Genomic DNA, 19,664 nt, shown 5'->3' with positions numbered 1-19,664 from the left:
TGTCATATTCTCAAGGTCATTATATATAGTTTTATTAATGTTTTATAAATTTTTTTTTGTTGTCTTTTCGTTTTCCATTTTTTTTCCTCACAAGGAAAGAGTACACAGGCACACAAACATGTAAATGGGGAAAATAATTTGTCAACAGCAAATTTATACAAAATACACATTCAGAAATGATGCGTTAAATTGTAAATAACATTTTTAAAATTATGAAATGTTGGTGTTTTGATTAGAAAGAAGGGGACACGAGAAGTCATGATTCTCTACAAATTATTCGGAAAATAATCATGTCAATAATTTGTGAGAGGAAGGGAGGGCTAGTTGTTGCAAAAGTAGTTAGTTTTTGTTTGGCATAAGTTAAAATGGAGTTTTTTTTTTGGACTAAAATAGTCACAAAAAGACAAAATAAACTTTTTAGTCAAATAAGACAAAATGTCACATTCAAACTATAATCATTTCATTTTTTTCTCTCACAAAAGTTAAAAAAGCCAAAAAGCTTATTCCAAACGAGAATTTTTAACCTCAGACTAAAATAGCCAAAAAACCAATCCATATCCCAAATAAATCCTTAATATCATACGTCATGCATTTTGGCCATTAAAAAACTTGGTATTAATGTAAGCTTGGTTACAGATCTTTAAAAATAAATATATTTAAAAAAAAAAGTCTAAATGGTTTGCACGTCACAAGTAGTGGCCTTCCACACAAAATAATGTTTGTTTTTAATGAAGAATAGTATTTATACATAAATGCATCCAGTATTCTTCTTCATCGTCACCAAAGATTTTGAGAGAGAGAGAGAGAGAGATGGCACAAGCCTTTCTGATGATGATGATGATAGCAACTTCAAGTATCAATTTTGCAGAAGCATTCAAGGAGGAAGGTGGCATGGGAGGGGTTATCCATGTGGGAGGGAAAGTGCTTTGCCAGGATTGCTCCCAAGGCTGGAATGAATGGGTCCATGGTGCCAAGCCTATCAAGGGTACTCTCTCTCACTCACTCTCTCTCTCTCTCTCTCTCTCTCTCTCTCTCTCATTTGTTTTGATAATGAATATTTGTGTAATTGGGGGTGATGAAGGTTGCAAAGTATCCATCACATGCATGGATGAGAGAAAAAGAGTGATATACTATGGAAGTGATGAGACCGATGAAGCCGGTGACTATGAGATGACCCTAAACAAGTACATCAATGGTGGCAAAGAATTGGACCCAAACAAATGCTCAGTGAGGCTGGTCTCATCACCAGACCCTGTCTGCAATATTGCCACGGACTTTGCCGGTGGGAGGTCGGGGGTGAAGCTGAGGAGGCCCACTGTGGTGTGCAGGGACTTTATCAAACATGTGCTCAGCCCATTCTATTACACTACTCCCATGTGTGATGAACCTGATGCTGCTACTACTACTACTCACTCCTCTTCCTCCTCATATGCCAAACAAACCAAATATTAAATTTTATTTTATGGATTTTTTGGTTTATTGTTATGTTATTTGTGGTATTGTTACTTGATGAAATGGATTTATTTGTTGGGATTTCTAGTTGTGTAGTTGAATTGTAATTGTTTAATTTGATATAATTTTTCTTATATTTGCTATTATTTCTCCTACTACTCTCCTCTAATTGTTTAGTTATGTGGCATGCTTCTAGGATTCCTTTTTTTATTTTTTATTTTGAGGTAAAAACCTCTCATTTTAAGAGATGAATGAATAATAAAACCTTGGTCTTTCTGTCCACAATAATAACATGGATGTACACTCATAAAGACTAAGATTTGAAAATCAGACTCCCAGGTTGGAAGGCTAGAAACTTATCCTTAGCTGGTAGAGTCACTATCATACAAACTGTTATCTCTGTCATCCCTAGCTATAACATGCAAATCATGGAGATTCCTAGAAAATTTTGTGATGAAATTGACCAAAATTAACAGGAACTTTCTTTGGGGTGAGATTGATAATAGCAAGAAAGTTCACTTAAAACAGTGTATGTAGGGCTAAAGAGAAAGGAGGACTTGGCATTAGAAGAGCTAGAGACCACAATGCTGCACTCCTAATAAGCTTGGTTGGAAAATGTTAACTGAAAATGATGAACTCTGGTGCAAAGTGCTCCAGGTCAAATATCTGAAGACGAACAACTTATATAACTGGAGAGCTTCCCACATTTGGAAAAGCACATGTAAGAACAAGGACACTCTTAGAAAGGGGATTAAATGGAGGGTGGGAAATGGGACTGCCATTTCTTTATGGCATGACTGGTGGTGTGGACAAAACCCCCTTGACCAAAAAATATAATACTTCATAGGTTAATGATAAAGATAAGGTGAGTTTTACTCCTGAATGATTAAGGGAATTGGAACACTGAAGTCATAGCTAAGATTGTCAATTAGTAAAATCTCCAAGAGATCCTCAAGATGCATACACCCGGATTTGTGACCTACACTGATACCCCTACCTGGCTTGGATCTGGAGGTAATTTCTCTGCAGCATCTGCTTATAAGATCATTGCAAACCATGAGATGGATGGGAGTGACTGGAAATGGGTTTGGAAGATTAGAACTCCCCGAAAGCCGAAGTACTTTCTTTGGCTTATCCTCAAGGATAGACTGCTAAACTAACCAAATGAGGCTTAGGAGGAACATGGCAACTACTGATCTATGTCCAAGGTGTGGGGATTCCAGTGAAGATGTGAACCATCTCCTTAGAGAATGTACCAAATCCAGAGATATCTTGATTGAAATCAAGAATGTCACATGGTGTGAGGATGGTTGTAGGTTGCCTCTAGCTGAATGGGTGTCATCTAACATGAAAACAAAAAACTTGTTTCTTGGAAGAAATGGTATCTTGACTTCATTGTTATCCTTTGGTAGATATGGAAAAATAGAAATCAAATGGTTTTTGAAAAATTTAATCACCCCATTCAAGCTAGTCTCAAGAACATTGGAGATTATGTTCACGAGATTGATGAGGCATTCCAATCTCCCCTCCACCCTAATCAATCTTTACTTGTACTTATTAAATGGTGTTTTCCTACTGTCGGTAAGCTGAAATTAAATACTGATGGCTGCTCAAAAAGAGATCCTGGACAGGCAGAATATGGAGGGCTCTTGAGAGACGAAGCAGGCACATGGATATGGGGATTTTATGGCAAGATGGGACATTGTTCAAGTGTGGAAGCAGAACTTTGGGCCATTTACAGGGGCTGCACAATCTTATTCTAGAAAGGCAGAATGGATGTGAAAATTGAAACTGATGCTGCACAAGGCATCAAGCCCATTCAGGAGTGGCCAAGTCATAATTCTCCATACAAGGCCATCGTAGAGGATGCAAAGTTTTTAATGAAAAGATGTATTGCACACTGGGACACACCCTAAGGGAAGGAAACAAAGTTGCTGACAAATTGACAAACATGGGTGTGGCCCAAGATGAACATGTGGTGTTACTGGATGACCCTCCAGAGATAGGTGATATGACTGGGATTAGTTTTGAAAGGGATTAACCCTCTAGGTTGATGTAATGTTACTTCTTTTATGGTTTGAGTTGGATCAAAAAATAAAATAAAATAAAGGGTTTGGTTTGAGAATTGACTTTTTTAATGATTTTTTTTTGACTAAAATTCTTTTTTCCCAAAGGAAGTCTAAATTGACACAAGTAACATATCAATAATAATAGAAACACTAACTAATATACTAATAATTATACTAACTAAACACAATCTTAATGATGTGTTTAGTTGGAGAATTTGGAAAGGAATTTAGAAAGGAAAAAATAAAATAAAATAAAATAAAAAATATAAGTGAAATGTGAATAAAATATACCTGCGTTTTATATAATTTCACACATTTTTTCTCTTTCTTTTTTTAAACCCCTTTTCAAATCTCCCAACCAAACACGGTATAAGTAAATCCAATCAAATAGTAAAACCTACATATATATATTTGGTTTCTAAGTATATTTGTTTGTATATTAATTAGTGTTTCTAATATTATTGGTAAACTATAGGAATGCTAGTGTAATTGACCCCTGCAAACTTTACCTGATTTAGCATTTTATAGTTTAGAGAATAATGGGCAAAAGGCACAAAATTTTTACGGCAATTTTTAAGTATGTAAGAGCATCCGCATCAGCCTCAACAAATTTTGAGTCAAATTATAACCCAAAATTCACTTTTGTATTTTAGTTAGTCTCTTTTTTATATACACACTCCATCAAGCTCTCTATTTTAAAATTCTATTTCATTAAAATATTATTTTTTATTCTTTTATCATTTTCAATTTAAATATATTTTATTTCCAACCGTCATATTTTAAAAATGGCTATATTCCAACGGTCATATTTCATCGGCTATATTTTAACGGTCATATTCCAACGGCTATATTCTAACGGTCATATTCCAACGGTCGTATTCTTTCAATATAAATAAAACCAATTGCTATCTAAATTTCATCCAGATCAGCCTAATTTTGCTATTTCATTTTGTATTTATTTTCTCTATATGGATCTTCATTCGCTAGACGATATGATTCTTTATGACTCTGACTCCGATGATGAGTTGGAGACAATCGGGATAGCTATTATGGAAGGGCAACGACTAGCAGCCAATACTTCATCAAGATCACAGCATAATTCTAGTCAACGTCGCAAATTCATTTGGCGCAATTCTTTGCAAGGTCACCAAAGACTCTTTCTAGATTATTTTGCTAATCCACCAGTATATCCTTCCAATGTATTTCGGAGGAGGTTTCGAATGGAACGTTCTCTTTTTCTCCGCATTCAATTTGGGGTAGAAGCTCATGAATCATATTTTGTCCAGAAAAGAAATAGTACCGGAGTGCTCGGTTTATCTTCCCTTCAGAAGATGACTGCAGCACTTAGAATGCTCGCTCATGGAGTAGCAGCTGATTTTATGGATGAATACTTGAGGATTGAAGAAAGTACCGCAATGAAGAGTATTTTATTTTGTCAAAGCGGTAGTTGAAATTTATTCCGATCAGTATTTGAGGTCACCAAACAACAATGACATTGTTAGACTACTAGCAGTTGGCAAAAGTCGTGGCTTTCCTGAAATGCTGGGAAGCATTGATTGTATGCACTGGACATGGAAGAATTGCCCGGCTGCATGGAAAGGTATGTATACTGGTCACACCCATGAACCAACAATTATTTTGGAAGCAGCTGCATCATATGATCTTTGGATATGGCATGCATTTTTTGGGTTACCTGGGTCCCATAATGATATCAATGTACTAGAAAGATCTACTGTATTTATTGAGCTTGCTCAAGGGCGTGCTCCTTCAGTCAATTACACCATCAACGGTAATGAGTATACACTGGAATATTATCTTGCTGATTGTATATCCACCATGGGCAACATTTGTGAAAACAATTCCATGTCCACAAGGAAACAAGAAAAAGCATTTCGCTATGGCCCAAGAGGCATGTAGGAAGGATGTGGAGCGTGCATTTGGGGTGCTTCAAGCACTTTTTGCAATTGTGCGTGGACCTGCACAATCTTGGAATCTTGAGTCAATTAAAGTTGTTAGGAAGGCTTGTATAATATTGCACAATATGATTATTGAGGATGAGCGAAATGATAATAAAGCACAAGACATTGATTTTGAACAAATCGATGATACCCCTTTGGCACAAGTGTCAAATGAGCGTACAATCGAGCTTATGGAATTCATTCAACAAAATCACCGTATCAAAAACAGAGCAATTCATTCTCAACTCCAATCAGATTTTGGTGAGCACTTGTGGCAACTATATAGCCAGTCATAGGAATAAGGTTTCATGTTTTAATTATTTTGTGGAAAATAAACGTATTATGTTTTTAATTATTTGTTTTAGTAATGAAAAATGGATTATAATTGAATTGGAAAAGTTTAATTAAATCATTATAATCCTTAAATGCTCCTTTTGTTTAACCATATTTTTGGAGTGCAAAATGATGTTAAAATAGGTATAAAATAAGACCCAAGACAACACTAGAGCAACAACAAAACAGTAGCAACATAGGAGCCAGGGTGGTTGACCGGCCGGTCGATTGGTTAAGCAAAATTTTAGCATTTTTCTTCTTCTCATGGGACATCCTGGGGGACATTCAAGATGGTGAGAACCTGATGAACTTCCAAGATGGTAAGAATGAAATTTGTGTGATGGCTCTAGTAAGTGTTCACAGTAATGGTGGTATGAGAGATAGTGTTTTTGTTGGCATGAGAAAGAAGTGCGGGAAAAAAAATATAATAAAAAATTGATTACCCTGTGAACAGTTCCTCACTTCATCAGAGGAGAAACTGTAGCTTTGTCAAAATGAATGAAGCTCATAGCGACTCTGATGCATCAACATATTTACAGTTTGGCTTTCTACAATAGCGTCAAAGTCGTTGTAGCGACTCTGATGTTGATGCTCTAAATACATAACATATGTACTTATATAAATTCTCATAAACATACGTAAGTTGTGATTTTTCAAATTTTTATGGATTAATTTACATATATTTGTGAAAATTTACGCAATAATTTTTATGGATTAACTTACGTATGTTTGTGAAAATTTACGTGATTTTATGAGATAGTTTATATATATTTGTGAGAACTTACACTAGTATATACAGTATGCACCTTGGGCACCCAAATACTTCTCAATTTTTTATTCCAAATGTACTTTCAATTGTACAATTATATGTCAAAATTCTAATTGCAGTGCAATAGAAAATAAAGGTGAACATAGTCCGAATTGGTTAACTTTGGAGTAAAACAAGTATCAATTCGTTGTCTCCTATTTTGTAAAAATTAGAATCAAACCAATCAAATTCATATAAATCGTGAAACTAATCTGAGCCAAACCATTTAAACACGGTTTGGTTTGGTTTGCAACAATAGATTCACATCATCTATTAACAAAGAAAAACCATGTAACATTTCATAATTTTTCAAAATATAAACATGTATATTGTTCCACTATTAATTTAAACAAACATAATATTTTGTACTACAATAGCAGCAGCAATCACCAAATTCAAAAATAAATAAATAAATAAATTTAAAATTGATTCTACCATCAGACCATTACAAAACTAACACCAAAAAAAAAAACAAAAAACAAAAAAAAACACAACAATAGCAATAAAATTCCATAACAACAGCATCATAGTAGCAAATTTCACACCAAACACCACAGATATATGATACGAATTTAAGAGGTATGATAGTGTAAGAGAGATGATAATATGTATCAAGAGTGTCTGGTATGAATATAGTCTAAGTTGCATATGATCTGTATCAATTCCAATCCAAAACCATGAAGTATAATCCAAAACCGATCCACGAACCACGGTTCCTCAAATTTTCAATCCAAAATTGAACCATGAATTTAAAAAACCAATTCAAATCTACCGAATTAGCCTGGACCAGATCGATTGCAGTTTTTACAAATTCCTTACTCAGCTCTAACAGAAAATACATTTGAACAAAAGATATAAAAACAAAAAAGTCTATGGACCATGATAACCAAATCCAGAATGCTAAATCTATGGTGTAAAATCAAAATTTATGTGCGGAACCATATCATCAATGAATTTGGACCTTTGATTTCAAATTCTGGGCAATTTCTGGTTCATGTCGGGATTCATAGAACTGCTCCTTAAAAATAGAAGATCTGCAAGGTTTACACTCAGTTTCTTTAGGTGTTGCCTCTCTGCCCTTGTGTGCACGCGCAACCGTGCGCACAAGTGAAGAATTGGTGTATATATATATATATAAAGATTTAATTATCCAAAATCAAACCTGAAAACTGAAAAATAAGAAAGTTAAAGCATAACAGTTAAAAAGAAAAGCCACCATTGTCATAGATTTTACATAGAGTGGCCATACAAGAGATCTTGAATGAAAATTTGAACTTGGGTCTCTGGAATACAACACTCACTTTTGTGACTACATTTTAGTGCTGAATCAATGAACGGCGGCCACTGTTGGTGAAAATATCTCTGACACAGTAACCAAAGGCAAGTGTTTATGTGTGTAGGTAAGGGGGTAGGAAGGGAAAAAAACACCATAAAATGTGCCCAAAATACAATAAAAGTGCCCCAACTATTCACATATACCTCTTATAATGATCTGCACATTCATCCAGATAATGACATCTTGGCGGCGAGATGGGTGAGAGCACGCCTGTGGTAAGTGCTACGTAGCTTCTTGTATTTCTGCACAAAAACTCCTACATCGATCTCCCTCTCAAGAAGCTGCCTGTGCAGGATCTCAGATTCCTCGTCTGTCTTATTCATTGCTTCTGTGAACAGGAAACACATCTTTTTAGATTGCCCATATAACAGAAAAGCCGTTGATGTCTGTCTCTCAATGATGATAACTATCAGGGGATTGTTAGAATATTGAGATTCGATTCATACGATTTAATACAAATTTCAACAAAACGATTTGATTCATGCTGTTGAACCTTAAATTGAGTGAATCATACGATTCACTATGATTCATTTTGTTTGCATATGAAACTGTGTTTTTGCAAAATAAAAACAGAAAAAATTAAGATCAATTAATTATATTGATCTATATGGTTTTATATGTATATACATATATACAATCTAGTTGTATTGATATTTATTTCATTTTGAACAGTGTATTTTTAAATGCATACAATATATATATAATTATATATATCATGCTAATTAAAGTAAATCTTACGATTCACAATTCAATATGATTCACAATTTGATACCTATCATTAAGTCTATTTTAATGTTTGTTAGAATCTTACCTTGAAGCCGATTGAGCAGGGATTTTGGAGAGTAAAACTTCAGGGTCTCTTCTTTTTGCCTCTCCAGCTCATTTAACTTCTCTTGAGCAGCAGCTAATTCAGTTGTCCGAATGATTCTGCACTGCAGGATCAAAAACAGCAGAGGAAAAAACATTTACAATCAGTATTCAGTATTAGCTACACGATTAAGAAATGAAATACAGGTTAAACAGTTCACCTGATTCCGCAGTTCCATTATGCGCGGTTCTTTCTCCAAATTATCCCCTACAATAAAAGATTATTTAGAATACAGCTGCTTATATGGTTCAAGTGTATAAGAGATACAATTGCGTGTATATATATATGTCCATGTGTGTATGTAAAGAGGAACTCACTGGCAAGCTGCAAAGTCTCCTTTCGAAGTTCATCTCTCAGCTGATGTTTATCATAAGAAAGATCAGAATAATTGCAAAAATAATTCACAAGGTTATCACAAAATGACCTATGTATCATGTAAAAGACACTAAACTCCCCACTGATAGACCTGTAATTTACACCAGCTAATGTATGTTGCATGCACAAGCATGCAATATTTTTGAAGTAAAATACAGCCCAGACTGTCTACTCTGGTGTAACAAGTGTTTGTCTGCAGAGATGCTTCACCACAACTTCAAGCTGGCTTCATATATGAAGTTTTTGTCTATGTTACATGACATATTGGCTACATCAAGAAATTCAAATGGAGGCTGTTTACCGTGAGCACATCCAATGCAACATAGGATCAACTCATATGGTACTAGAAATGATTTTTAAGCCCTTATGCAACCATTTAATACAGAACTCTGGATTATTATCAGCTATCAAGTCCATAGAAACCATGTAGGTGCACTACTAACTCTGAATAGCTCCACCATATTTATCTTAAATCATTTAGGTCAGTGAAAAAATGAATATTGGTCATATTTCAGATATTCATATAATTTGAAATATTAAAAAATAATTTTTTGCTGCAATCCACAAAACTCCTGCGTGGCACATGTGAAGATGAGAAAATTCATTCTTTTTTAAGGAAAATTTGGAGCAATAGAGTTAGCAAAAATAAAGGGGCATCAAAATGTCTATTTCTCTAACCCCAGTAAAAAACAATGGTCACCACCACAGACATCAATTTCATATGGCACTGTCAAAATTTCACAGGTCATGTGTCTCACCAACTTAACGTACGAACGACTCTACATCCTAGTTCCATCTCTAAAGCAGCCATTCACCACCCCAAACCACAAACAATTTTCTATTATGTATTTGCAATAGAGTATTCCATTCATTACTTAAAAAGTGATACAGATATCTCAGACCAGATAAAATATAATCTTCAATAGTCCCATGTGAGCATTGTTGTATGAATATGAAATGCATTATCATGGAACCAGATCACTAGGATCCAACAGCTTTTAAAATATTAATCAGACCTTCGTGTGCCTCATCAAATACCAATGTCATATAGTTTTCCTAAATCTAGAAAACACAACCGTTTTAATTCTAGTCAGATGAGGTCCATTCCTACAGAATTTTGTGCCTACATCTTGTTGCTGAGCTAGACAATTCTAGTTTTATAAATAAGGAACAACTGAAGATTATAGTAAACTCAAAGCAAAAGAAGGTCAATGTAAAGCAAGCAAGGTTCAGAAAGTTACAAGTAGAAATGCAGGTGAAAGCATAAAAATCAAAATCAACTTACATTGTTTTGAATTTTAACCTGATCGAGTGAGAGAAAGAATTGGTTGTATGCATCTTTGTCGGATAAAAGCTTCCGTAACTCATCCATGCTGAATCAATTGTAATAAGAAAAGAAGAGAATGATCAGAAAATACAAAAATGCAAAGCAAAAAGTTCAACAACCTAGATTTCTAGATTGATTTTTGCAATATTAAACGAAATGAAAATTGATGCTAATGTGGTGCTGGCAACATATACATATACTGATATGGTGGTCAATGGCATAGGCAATGGTAATAGATCTAGTAAAGAATTCTTTTTACTAATAAATATTAGGTGTCGTGAAAGACCAAAGGATATATCTCGTGAAGTTTCCAGATGGACATGTTTGAAAAGAAGAATTCCAAGACAAGCTCTCAATTTACTTTTTTATGTTCTCTAGGAATTTCTTATTTCTATATAAAGACTTATAAACATAAGGAGAGAAATTTGAACTAATTTCCTGGTGTAAGCCTTGTCAACTTCCCTTAAAAAAATCATCCTCTATTTGTTAAGTGAGTCCCTCTTCTCAAGTGAATAATTCCTTGAGTTCTATCCCTATCTCATTATTTTGTATTGATCATCCTCTTGTTATCAGAATTAAATTTTCATATTTCAGTTACTCCACCATTCGTCTTGCATCAAGTGGTATCAGAGCAAGTTTGCTATCTCTAAGTGTTATCGATAAGATAATGGTACATGAAAGGGGAAATTGCGGTGGAGGTCAAACTCCTATGGGTAATGTTTGAGAGATGTGATCGATGAATTATGACATTCAAATGCTAATCTCCAATGTATACTTGAGGAGATTTTGCATTGGTTACCAAGGCTAGAGACTCATAACAATCCACCTTTCAATGTCCTCAAAGAACTAATTGGAAAAAATGACTAAGGATGTCGGCTCCACATCTTCAAACTTCAATTCACCCGGAAGCTCCAATTCAACCTGATTATTGGGGTGTTTGGCAAAGGTTATTTTTTGGTTTTTTAGGCTAAAATTCACAAAAAGACAAAATATGCTAAAATAGTCAATAAGACAAAATGTCACATCAAACCCATAATCATTTCACTTTTTCTCTCACAAACATCACATCCAATTAAAAAAAAAACCACCTATCTTCCCAAACACAAAAATTTTAACTTACTAAAAGAGTCAAAAACTAAAATAGCCTACTAAAATAGCAGCCTTCCAAACACCCACATTGAATTGTCTTGCTAGAGCTTTTGAGAATGCTGATAAGAGTGTTCAAGTTAATGTACCCGACTTTGATAGAAAACTTGACCTTGAAGCCTGTTGTCATTGGGTTGCTTTTTTGGAGACTTACTTTTAATCGAAGAAGATGTTCCAAGAAAAAAGAGGTGCAATTTATAGCCATGAAGCTTAAAGATCATGCCGTAGTTTAGTGGCAGCAATACCAGGAAAAATTGTGAAAGAAAGGAAACCATCGAGTGAAGGCTTGGGCTGAAATGAAGGTCCAGCTCAGTGATAAATTTTTGCCCATATAATATTTTTTAACTTTGTATCAAGATACACCACTTTAAGGCAAAACAAGACCAAAGTGTAGCAAATTATACTGGAGAAATTTTACAAGTATTTAAGTTGGATTGATTTACATGAAATGGGTGATCAATTGACTGCTAGATATCTGAGTGGTCTAAAACTTGCCATTCATGATGAGCTTGCAATGCATCCTATTGGTTCTCTCTTGGAAGCTTATTAGATGGCGTTTACAGAAGAAGAGAAGTTGAGGCGAAAGTCTTCAAGGCGAGTAGAGAAAACCTCTCATGTCAAAACAAGTACAAACAATCAAGGTTCCACATGGTCCACCAAGCGACCAAACCCAAGTGATGGGGGGAGGTTATAAGGAAAATGTTTGTAGCCTCTCGTAAGCAAAACAATGGGAGAGACCAATTGTTTTCTTTGCAGAAAAACTGAGCGTCAAACTTATGAATGTCCTTACACGATGAAAGAAAACCGGTTGAATTTAACTGATGAAAATGAAATAAAAGAAAATAAAGATGAAAAGCAATGTTCATGAAGGTAATGGTGGAAGCACTGAGGAATTGTGTGGACCTAATAGTGAAGTTGAAAACTTTGTCAAGACAAGAATTTGGACAGCCCCAAAGGAAGAGTTAAGTGAATCTTTGCTGGATAAAAGAAAACCAATAGGAGGGGAGTGATTATCAAGCTTGATTTTGAAAAGGCTTTTGATTCCGTAAATTGGTGCTTCTTATCAACTATGCTCTTAAACTTTGGGTTTGGAACAAAATGGATTAACTGGATAAAAGAGTGTGTTACCTCTGCAAGACTCTCTGTGTTAGTCAATGGTTCACCAACTGAGGAGTTTTGTCCTCAAAAGGGTCTTAGGCAAGGAGACCCTCTGTCTCCTTTTCTGTTCAACATAGCAACTGAGAGCCTTAATATACTTATGTAAAGAGCATAGCACATTGGCTTGATTAAAGGGGTGAAGGTTGGCTCTAGTGGGATGGTGCTATCACATTTACAATTTGCAGATGACTCCATACTGTTTTGTGAAGATGAGGAGCTGGAGGTGTGTAATATCAAGAGGGTTTTAAGGTGCTTTGAATTGATTTATGGGCTAAAAATAAACTATCATAAGAGTCAGGTGTGTGGAATTAATGTTCCAGAGGAGTCTTTATCCAATTTTGCATCAAAACTACACTGCAATTTCAAGGCATTTCCTTTGAAGTACTTGGGTATGCCTTTGGGGGCTAATCTAGATAACAAGTCAACTTGGAAACCGGTTCTTGATAAAGTCAGAAGCAGACTAGCAGGATGGAAAAGGAAGTTGCTTTCATTCTCAGGGAGGCTCACTCTTCTAAAGTCCTTAACCTCAGCCTTACCATAGTTCTATTTATCTCTATTCAAAATGCTTGCAGGGGTAGCAAAGGAATATGAGAAACTGTAGGCTGCTTTTCTTTGGGGTGGGTCACAATCAAGGAAACCAATTCATCTTGTTAAATGGGATGACTTAGCAAAAAGTGTGAAGCAGGGAGGCCTAGGCATTAGGAGAATCAGGTAGGTCAATAATTATATGTTATTAAAATGGTGGTGGAGATTTGGCAAAGAGAAAGATGCTTTGTGGAGAAAGATCATATGCAGCAAATACAATCTGGAAGTTAAAAGCTGGTGTCCCTCTTCTACTTCAAGCAGCAGGCAATCTTGTGTTTGGAAAGGCATAATCTCCATACCAAAAAGAAATAACAATCTGTCAATGTTCTATTATAACAACGTTCATATCAAGGTAGGGGATGGTAAAAGAACCAACTTCTGGAAAGACAATTGGTGCAGCAATCACTGCTTCAAAGTTGAATTTCCTATTCTTTATAGATTGGTGCTGGATAAAGAGGAATCCCTGAGATCATTGTATGACAGCAGTGTTGCTTCAGGGAATTGGAACTTTCAATTTAGAAGAAGGCTGTACGAGTGGGAAGAGAGGGAAGTCAGCAGACTCAAAATGCTTCTGCCATTTGTTTCTGGTTTATGCGATGATCTGGAAGACAAACCAGTCTGGTTGGCTGCAGATTCTGGTCTGTATTCTGTTTCCTCAACCTATAGAAGTGAAGCTGTCTCCCTTGGTCCGCCCCTTAATACTTGTATGTTAATCTGGAACAGATTTGCACCTCCTAAAGTTCAATTTTTTTGTTGGTTAGCCTGGAAAAACAGAGTCAAGTCAGCAGAATTTCTTCAAAAAATTGGAGTGATTCAAGTTAATGCTCCAGCCCTCTGTGTTTTTTTGTAAAACTGAGATTGAATCGATCTGTCATGTGCTATTGCCATTTTTCATGAAAGGTATGGGCTGCGATGTTGAACTGGTGGGAGATGCAAGGAGCTCTTCCAAATTCTATAGAAACTGCTCTTCATTGGTGGGATTGTGATCAAATGAACAGCAAAGAAAAATTAATTTGGAAGGTCATCCCCTTGGCAGTCTTGTGGTCACTGTGGAAAGTTAAGAATGAGTGCATTTTTGAGTCTGCTACACCTAAGTTGGAGGAAGTTTGTGATTTGATTAAGATTAGAGTTGCATTGTGGCTGAATCAAACATTTAAGGATTCTCAATTCACCATTCTGGACTTCTTGACCAATCTGAGCCAAATTAGATGCAGCTTGGGGAGTAAAATTGTATTGGGCTGCTGATATAGATCTCTCTTGTGCTTTGGGTTGGTGTCTTACCAACTATGGGTGGATGGTGATTTCTATTTCTTTGTTTGTTTCTAGGTGCCAACTTAGTTGGGCTCAGGTTTTCTTTTTATTGATAATTGTCTATGTATTTGCTTGATCATTATCAATAAATTTTCCTTTTGGTTGTTTCAAAAAAAAAAAAAAAAGTGAATCTTTGCTATGGAACAATATCTTCCACACTAATTGCATTGCCTGTGGCAAGACATGGTTTTTATCAACTTGGGAATAGTGAGAATATGGTGGTATAAAAATGGTGAAAAAGCTGAAATTGAAGTGTGAGAAGCCATGGTTGTTAAAATCGCGATCCGGATCGTAGGATCATACGATCCTACAATCCTACTTTGCCAAAACGATCCACATCGTTGTAGGATCGATGTTATAACAGGATCGCAAGTAGGATCGTGTAGGATCGCATGGGATCGTGTAGGATCGTATGGGATCGTAGGTAGGATCGCAAGTAGGATTGTAGATTTTATGATTTTTCACCTTATTTTTAATATGTATCATTTTAATTTTTATTTTTATCATTTTTTTAATAGAAAGTAGGATCTTACGATCCTCAATCCGATCCACCAGACCCTCTCACCGATCCTACTTAGGATCCCGATTTTAACAACCTTGTGAGAAGCACCCAAAGAGCCTACAAGATTTTCAAACAAAGAGAATGCTTGGTAAAGTTCTCCATTGGTATGTACCTATGAAACATGGATACAAGAACGAATGCTGATATTGGTATGATATGAATATGCCGGTACCAAAAAAAATAAAAATAAAAATTAAGAAACAATGTACAACCAGGGTACGTCCATAAAAAAATATTTTTATTTGTAATAGTTAGTGCATGATATAACAATTAGAAAACTAAGTGCAAAAATAGTTAAAGCAAAGTACAAACTACAGTTTAATGCCAGAAAGTAGTTAAAAGTAAACTACAAAGTAGTTCTTTATGATTTTAAAATTTGCAAGATACCCTTCATTTGTTTTATTTAGACATAGACACAATATACTTATCATGCACCTTCATATTTTTTAAAACATCATATCAGCCTTGATGTATCCAAATAAGGACCAGGTGCGTACCCAAGATCCATATTTTTTTTTATTCTGTTAAATGGATACATATTCGTGTACCCAATACATATGCAACTATACCCATACCAAATATGGGTCCGATACTCATACGGCATCATTTTTATAGTACCCATGTTTCATAGGCAAGTACCAAGATGAGATTCGGTTCAATGTTGACTTTTACCAATGGACACTTATCATCACTCGGAGGCCATGACAATACGATAACTGTTTATTACCTAAGGCGAACAAAATGTGTTAACAACATTGAAAGAAATTCTAGAAAAGGGCATTAGAGAAGAAACTACAAGTCACTTGTCTATAAAGGGCATTAGTTCATTCAAGCTTGTGCTTAGATCCTAAAAGAAACTCATGTCCGTCTAATTGATAAACACACGTGTTTCTTGAATGTGTCCAAAGAGTTAAAAACATACACTACTGGGAAAATGCATTGCCTTTATCTGATGTACGTCTAATTGTTTAACACATGCGTTCCTTGCATGTGTCCAAAGTGTTAAAAATATGTACTATTGGGAAAATGCTTTGTTTTTTGATAAATGCCTATAATAATGATAATAACTTATAACTTTTCTTGTGGATGAACTTATATAAAATGTTTTTAGAATATTTTTATCTTACTTTTCTATTTTTTTATGAAGTATTTATTATGAATTAATATCACCGAAAGCAAGGATCATTGCCTAGTTGTTATAAATAACATAACTACTCATGTTCATATCCAATCATCCCAGCTTTCATAATCAATGGAGTACCAAAAGTGATGGTCAGAAATTGCCCTCAACAAAGCTTTCCCTTCAAGAGAAAGGTAGAAATGCGAAGATTTTTTCAATTGCGCTTAATCAATTTACCACACACAGCATCCAACTTCAACACGTCTGAGTCTGACAAGTATGACTATAATTGATGATGACATACAAAATACAAACTTGACCACTATCTAAAAATAAATAAATAAATTATAGGGGTGAACAAACTGAAATGGGAAAACCAACAATGTTGTTAAGTGCATTTGGAGATCAATAAATTTCAAGAAGTAAAAATAAAGAAAAAATGGAAACGTTCTTACCAATATGATAATAAAGGAGTCAGGAATCCAGGAAGCTTACCTCTTATCCTTTAACAGAACAATAATGCCTGCAGCTTCAGCAGGCGCAACATGAGACGGTGACTGTGGCCGATCTGCAGGCCTTTGCAGATTGAAGCTATTAGAAGCGCTGCTACTAGGTGTTGCGGGGCGGGATGAACTTGAAGAGCTAAGTACAGACGGAGGATACCATGAATTTGTAGGAATCTCTTGCGGGTGTGGTTGAGCTTCCTGCTCTTGAGAACCCCTGTAGGTAAACAAAGTTAGCTTTAGCCATACTACAAAGTTTATAGCAGTAAAAAAATTACATTAAAGCTTATTACTCTGCTCGACAGAATTTCAATTTGAACAGGCACATGGTTATAGGAGAGCATCCCACACATAGTTTAAGGGCAAACTAAGTGACAATCAATGGAAAAACTAGGTCTTGTAGTAGAAACTTCAACACTTACCATGTATAGAGGTAACAAGTCTTATAAATAAATAAAACATGCTCAGTACAAAGTGTTTCTGGGTATGCAAGATGCTCCAATTGAAAAAAGAAAAAGACAAGAACTGTACAATATACTGAAACTGCAAGTCAAGTAAATTCAAATATTTAAAAGCCAATGCTATCTACTAGCACAAGTTCATTATGGAGTAGCAATGACAATTGCGTGGAACCATATCTAGTAGGACCCCAGGATAAGCAGAGACCTAATAAATCAACCTTGATTGACAAATAGGTCGAGTTTTAACCTATCTTACATGGATATAACACGGATAAATGTGTGAAATATGTGTCTGATATCCGTACCCAATTTAAACACTTGAGTCTTTCAACCTTTTACAATGTTTGAAGTATAAGAAACTCACATTCGCTAGAAAGAAATATTTATAACCTCCAACATAGATGAGAGATAAAAGTTTCACATTTTTTCTTTATCTTATTTAATTTCAAGCAATTTCTACCTAATTTATAATATCTTATTTAAAAATATTATATAATGTGTAATATATATGTTTCCATAATGAGCATACCCATATCTTATTTTGGATACATATCCTAATATCTTAAGATTTAATTTTATCAAGGTTTGACACTTAAACATGCACTCGTGCCCAATATTCTTACCCGAGTCCCTATAACATAGGTTTTAACCACTGAGCTAGTAAACAAATAGAAATTATTTTTTTTTCTAAATCTTCACACCCCCCCCCCCCCCCCCCCCCCCAAAACAATCCCTTTGGTTGCTTCCTTATCTCAATCTTGATTTAGCTTTCCATTTGTACCCTTCTCATTCTCCATCGCTAACATCCTTACTCTTGTAAAAAAAAATTCTTAATCTTTCCCTTTCTCAAATTGCCATATATCTCAAAACCCAGACAACCCATTAAAGCCACTCTCCTTTTCACCTTTCTCTCAATCAGTTTTTCCACTCCTTCCTCCTTCATCCTCTGTTTCAAATTACACCCCACTTCATGTTCTCTACCCCTTCCATACCAATCAGCAAAACCCTTTCAGTCTGCTTTGTTCTATTTACGTCTGTTATCTACTGTCATTTCCCAAACACTATACCCATGAAACAATCATGAAGATGAAGAATCCCATAAAAACATAAAGCAGAAGGGCCAAACAAACAAATGATTGAACTTGAATGACCAAAACAGCTCTGCTTGACCCAAATCTATATACTTCAAAAATTTTACAAACAAAAGTAAAAAAACAAAAAAAATTGATTAAAAAAACACAAAAGCCCTAGAATTGAGTTTCTGCATGAAATTAGTAACAGAACTGAACCAAGAAAATCAAATTCAATAATCAGAGTAAAAAAAAAAAACCCTAATCGTGAAATTGGACAAAAAGCTGAAATTGAGGGAGAGATTACCAGAAGGACTTGAACATGACTAAGGAGAGAGGTCGGTAATCGTGGGGGGATTGATTGAAAGCGCAGAGAATTGTGTAGATGTATACAACAACCCACGACGATTACGATCTGACAACTCTCTCTCTCTCTCTCTTTGTGTATCTAACAGGGTTTTCGTTTGCCTAGGGTTTTGATTTGCGAGCAGTTGATGGGGACTGATAGTGAAATACGCGTGGCGAGCGCAAAGAAATTGCAAATGATTTTCGTTTTCTTTAGCCGACGTATCCTGAAAAATTATACTATATTAATTTTTTATTACTAGTTAAAATATTTATAAAAAAATTATTTTGAGTAACTTTTATTTATTAATTTATGTCCCCGTTTGGCAAGGGAATTGAGTTTAGATTAAGTCAAAAAAAATATAAAAAGAAAAAATATATTAAAAAAGTTAATAAAAGAAAATGTTACATTTAAATCATAATCATTTCACTTTTTCTTTCAAAAAAATTAAAAAATTCTTCATAAACTGAATTAATTTAGCCAGGCTAAAGCTTCGTTTGATTTTAGATTTTTGGCTAAAAAAACACAAAAAGATAAAATCGGTTACATAAATCAATAAGATAAAATGTCACATCCAAACTATAATCATTACACTTTTTCTCTCATAAAAGTCAAAAAAGCCAAACCAAACAAGACTAAAAAAACTAGGCTAAAGAAGTCTCAACACAAAAAAACTAGCTAAAAAAGCCAATGCCAAACGAAAAATTAGTCAAAAAGTAAAAAGGATAAGCTAAAAAAGTTCTTCCCAAACGAATCTTATATACTACAACGCTACCCTTTACTATATCTATTTATACACACAAACGGTTAGGCAACGTTTGGGAAGTGATTTTGTGGGTTTTTTTTGGCTATTTTAGCCTCAAAAGATAAAATAGG

At 35.0% G+C, this 19,664-nt stretch overlaps 3 protein-coding genes across 5 annotated transcripts; 2 read left to right on the top strand and 1 right to left on the bottom strand.

The window, feature by feature from the left end:
- Positions 1–678: 678 nt before the first annotated feature.
- Positions 679–1,586, top strand: LOC114295026 (Pollen Ole e 1 allergen and extensin family protein). Its single transcript, XM_028239198.2, has 2 exons — positions 679–985; positions 1,082–1,586. The coding sequence occupies exons 1-2, from the start codon at positions 811–813 to the stop codon at positions 1,450–1,452; spliced, it is 546 nt and encodes a 181-aa protein (XP_028094999.2). The 5' UTR covers positions 679–810; the 3' UTR covers positions 1,453–1,586.
- A 3,727-nt stretch (positions 1,587–5,313) lies between these two features.
- Positions 5,314–5,775, top strand: LOC114295038 (uncharacterized). The gene has a single exon (XM_028239218.2). The coding sequence runs from the start codon at positions 5,314–5,316 to the stop codon at positions 5,773–5,775; it is 462 nt and encodes a 153-aa protein (XP_028095019.2).
- Positions 5,776–7,245: 1,470 nt separating this feature from the next.
- Positions 7,246–19,034, bottom strand: LOC114295027 (vacuolar protein-sorting-associated protein 37 homolog 1). 3 transcript variants are annotated; one of them, XM_028239199.2, is made up of 8 exons: positions 18,750–19,032; positions 16,904–17,128; positions 10,485–10,572; positions 9,142–9,181; positions 8,985–9,031; positions 8,768–8,888; positions 8,100–8,284; positions 7,246–7,654 (listed from the first exon to the last, which is right to left on the bottom strand). In XM_028239199.2, exons 1-7 carry the CDS (start codon positions 18,764–18,766, stop codon positions 8,121–8,123), a joined length of 702 nt encoding a protein of 233 aa, XP_028095000.2. In that variant the 5' UTR covers positions 18,767–19,032; the 3' UTR covers positions 7,246–7,654; positions 8,100–8,120. The 3 variants fall into 3 exon arrangements, with proteins under 3 accessions (XP_028095000.2, XP_028095001.2, XP_082747832.1); XM_028239200.2 differs by lacking the exon at positions 7,246–7,654 and adding an exon at positions 7,820–7,982; XM_082891706.1 differs by lacking the exon at positions 7,246–7,654 and having other exon boundaries at positions 7,820–8,284; positions 18,750–19,034.
- Between the last annotated feature and the right edge of the window lie 630 nt (positions 19,035–19,664).

This window comes from Camellia sinensis, chromosome 10 (genome assembly GCF_055761805.1).
Source record: "Camellia sinensis isolate YWXY chromosome 10, ASM5576180v1, whole genome shotgun sequence".
NCBI lineage: Eukaryota > Viridiplantae > Streptophyta > Magnoliopsida > Ericales > Theaceae > Camellia > Camellia sinensis.
The sequence above is the reverse complement of the archived record's forward strand: the minus strand, read 5'-3'. Positions and strand labels throughout refer to the sequence as shown.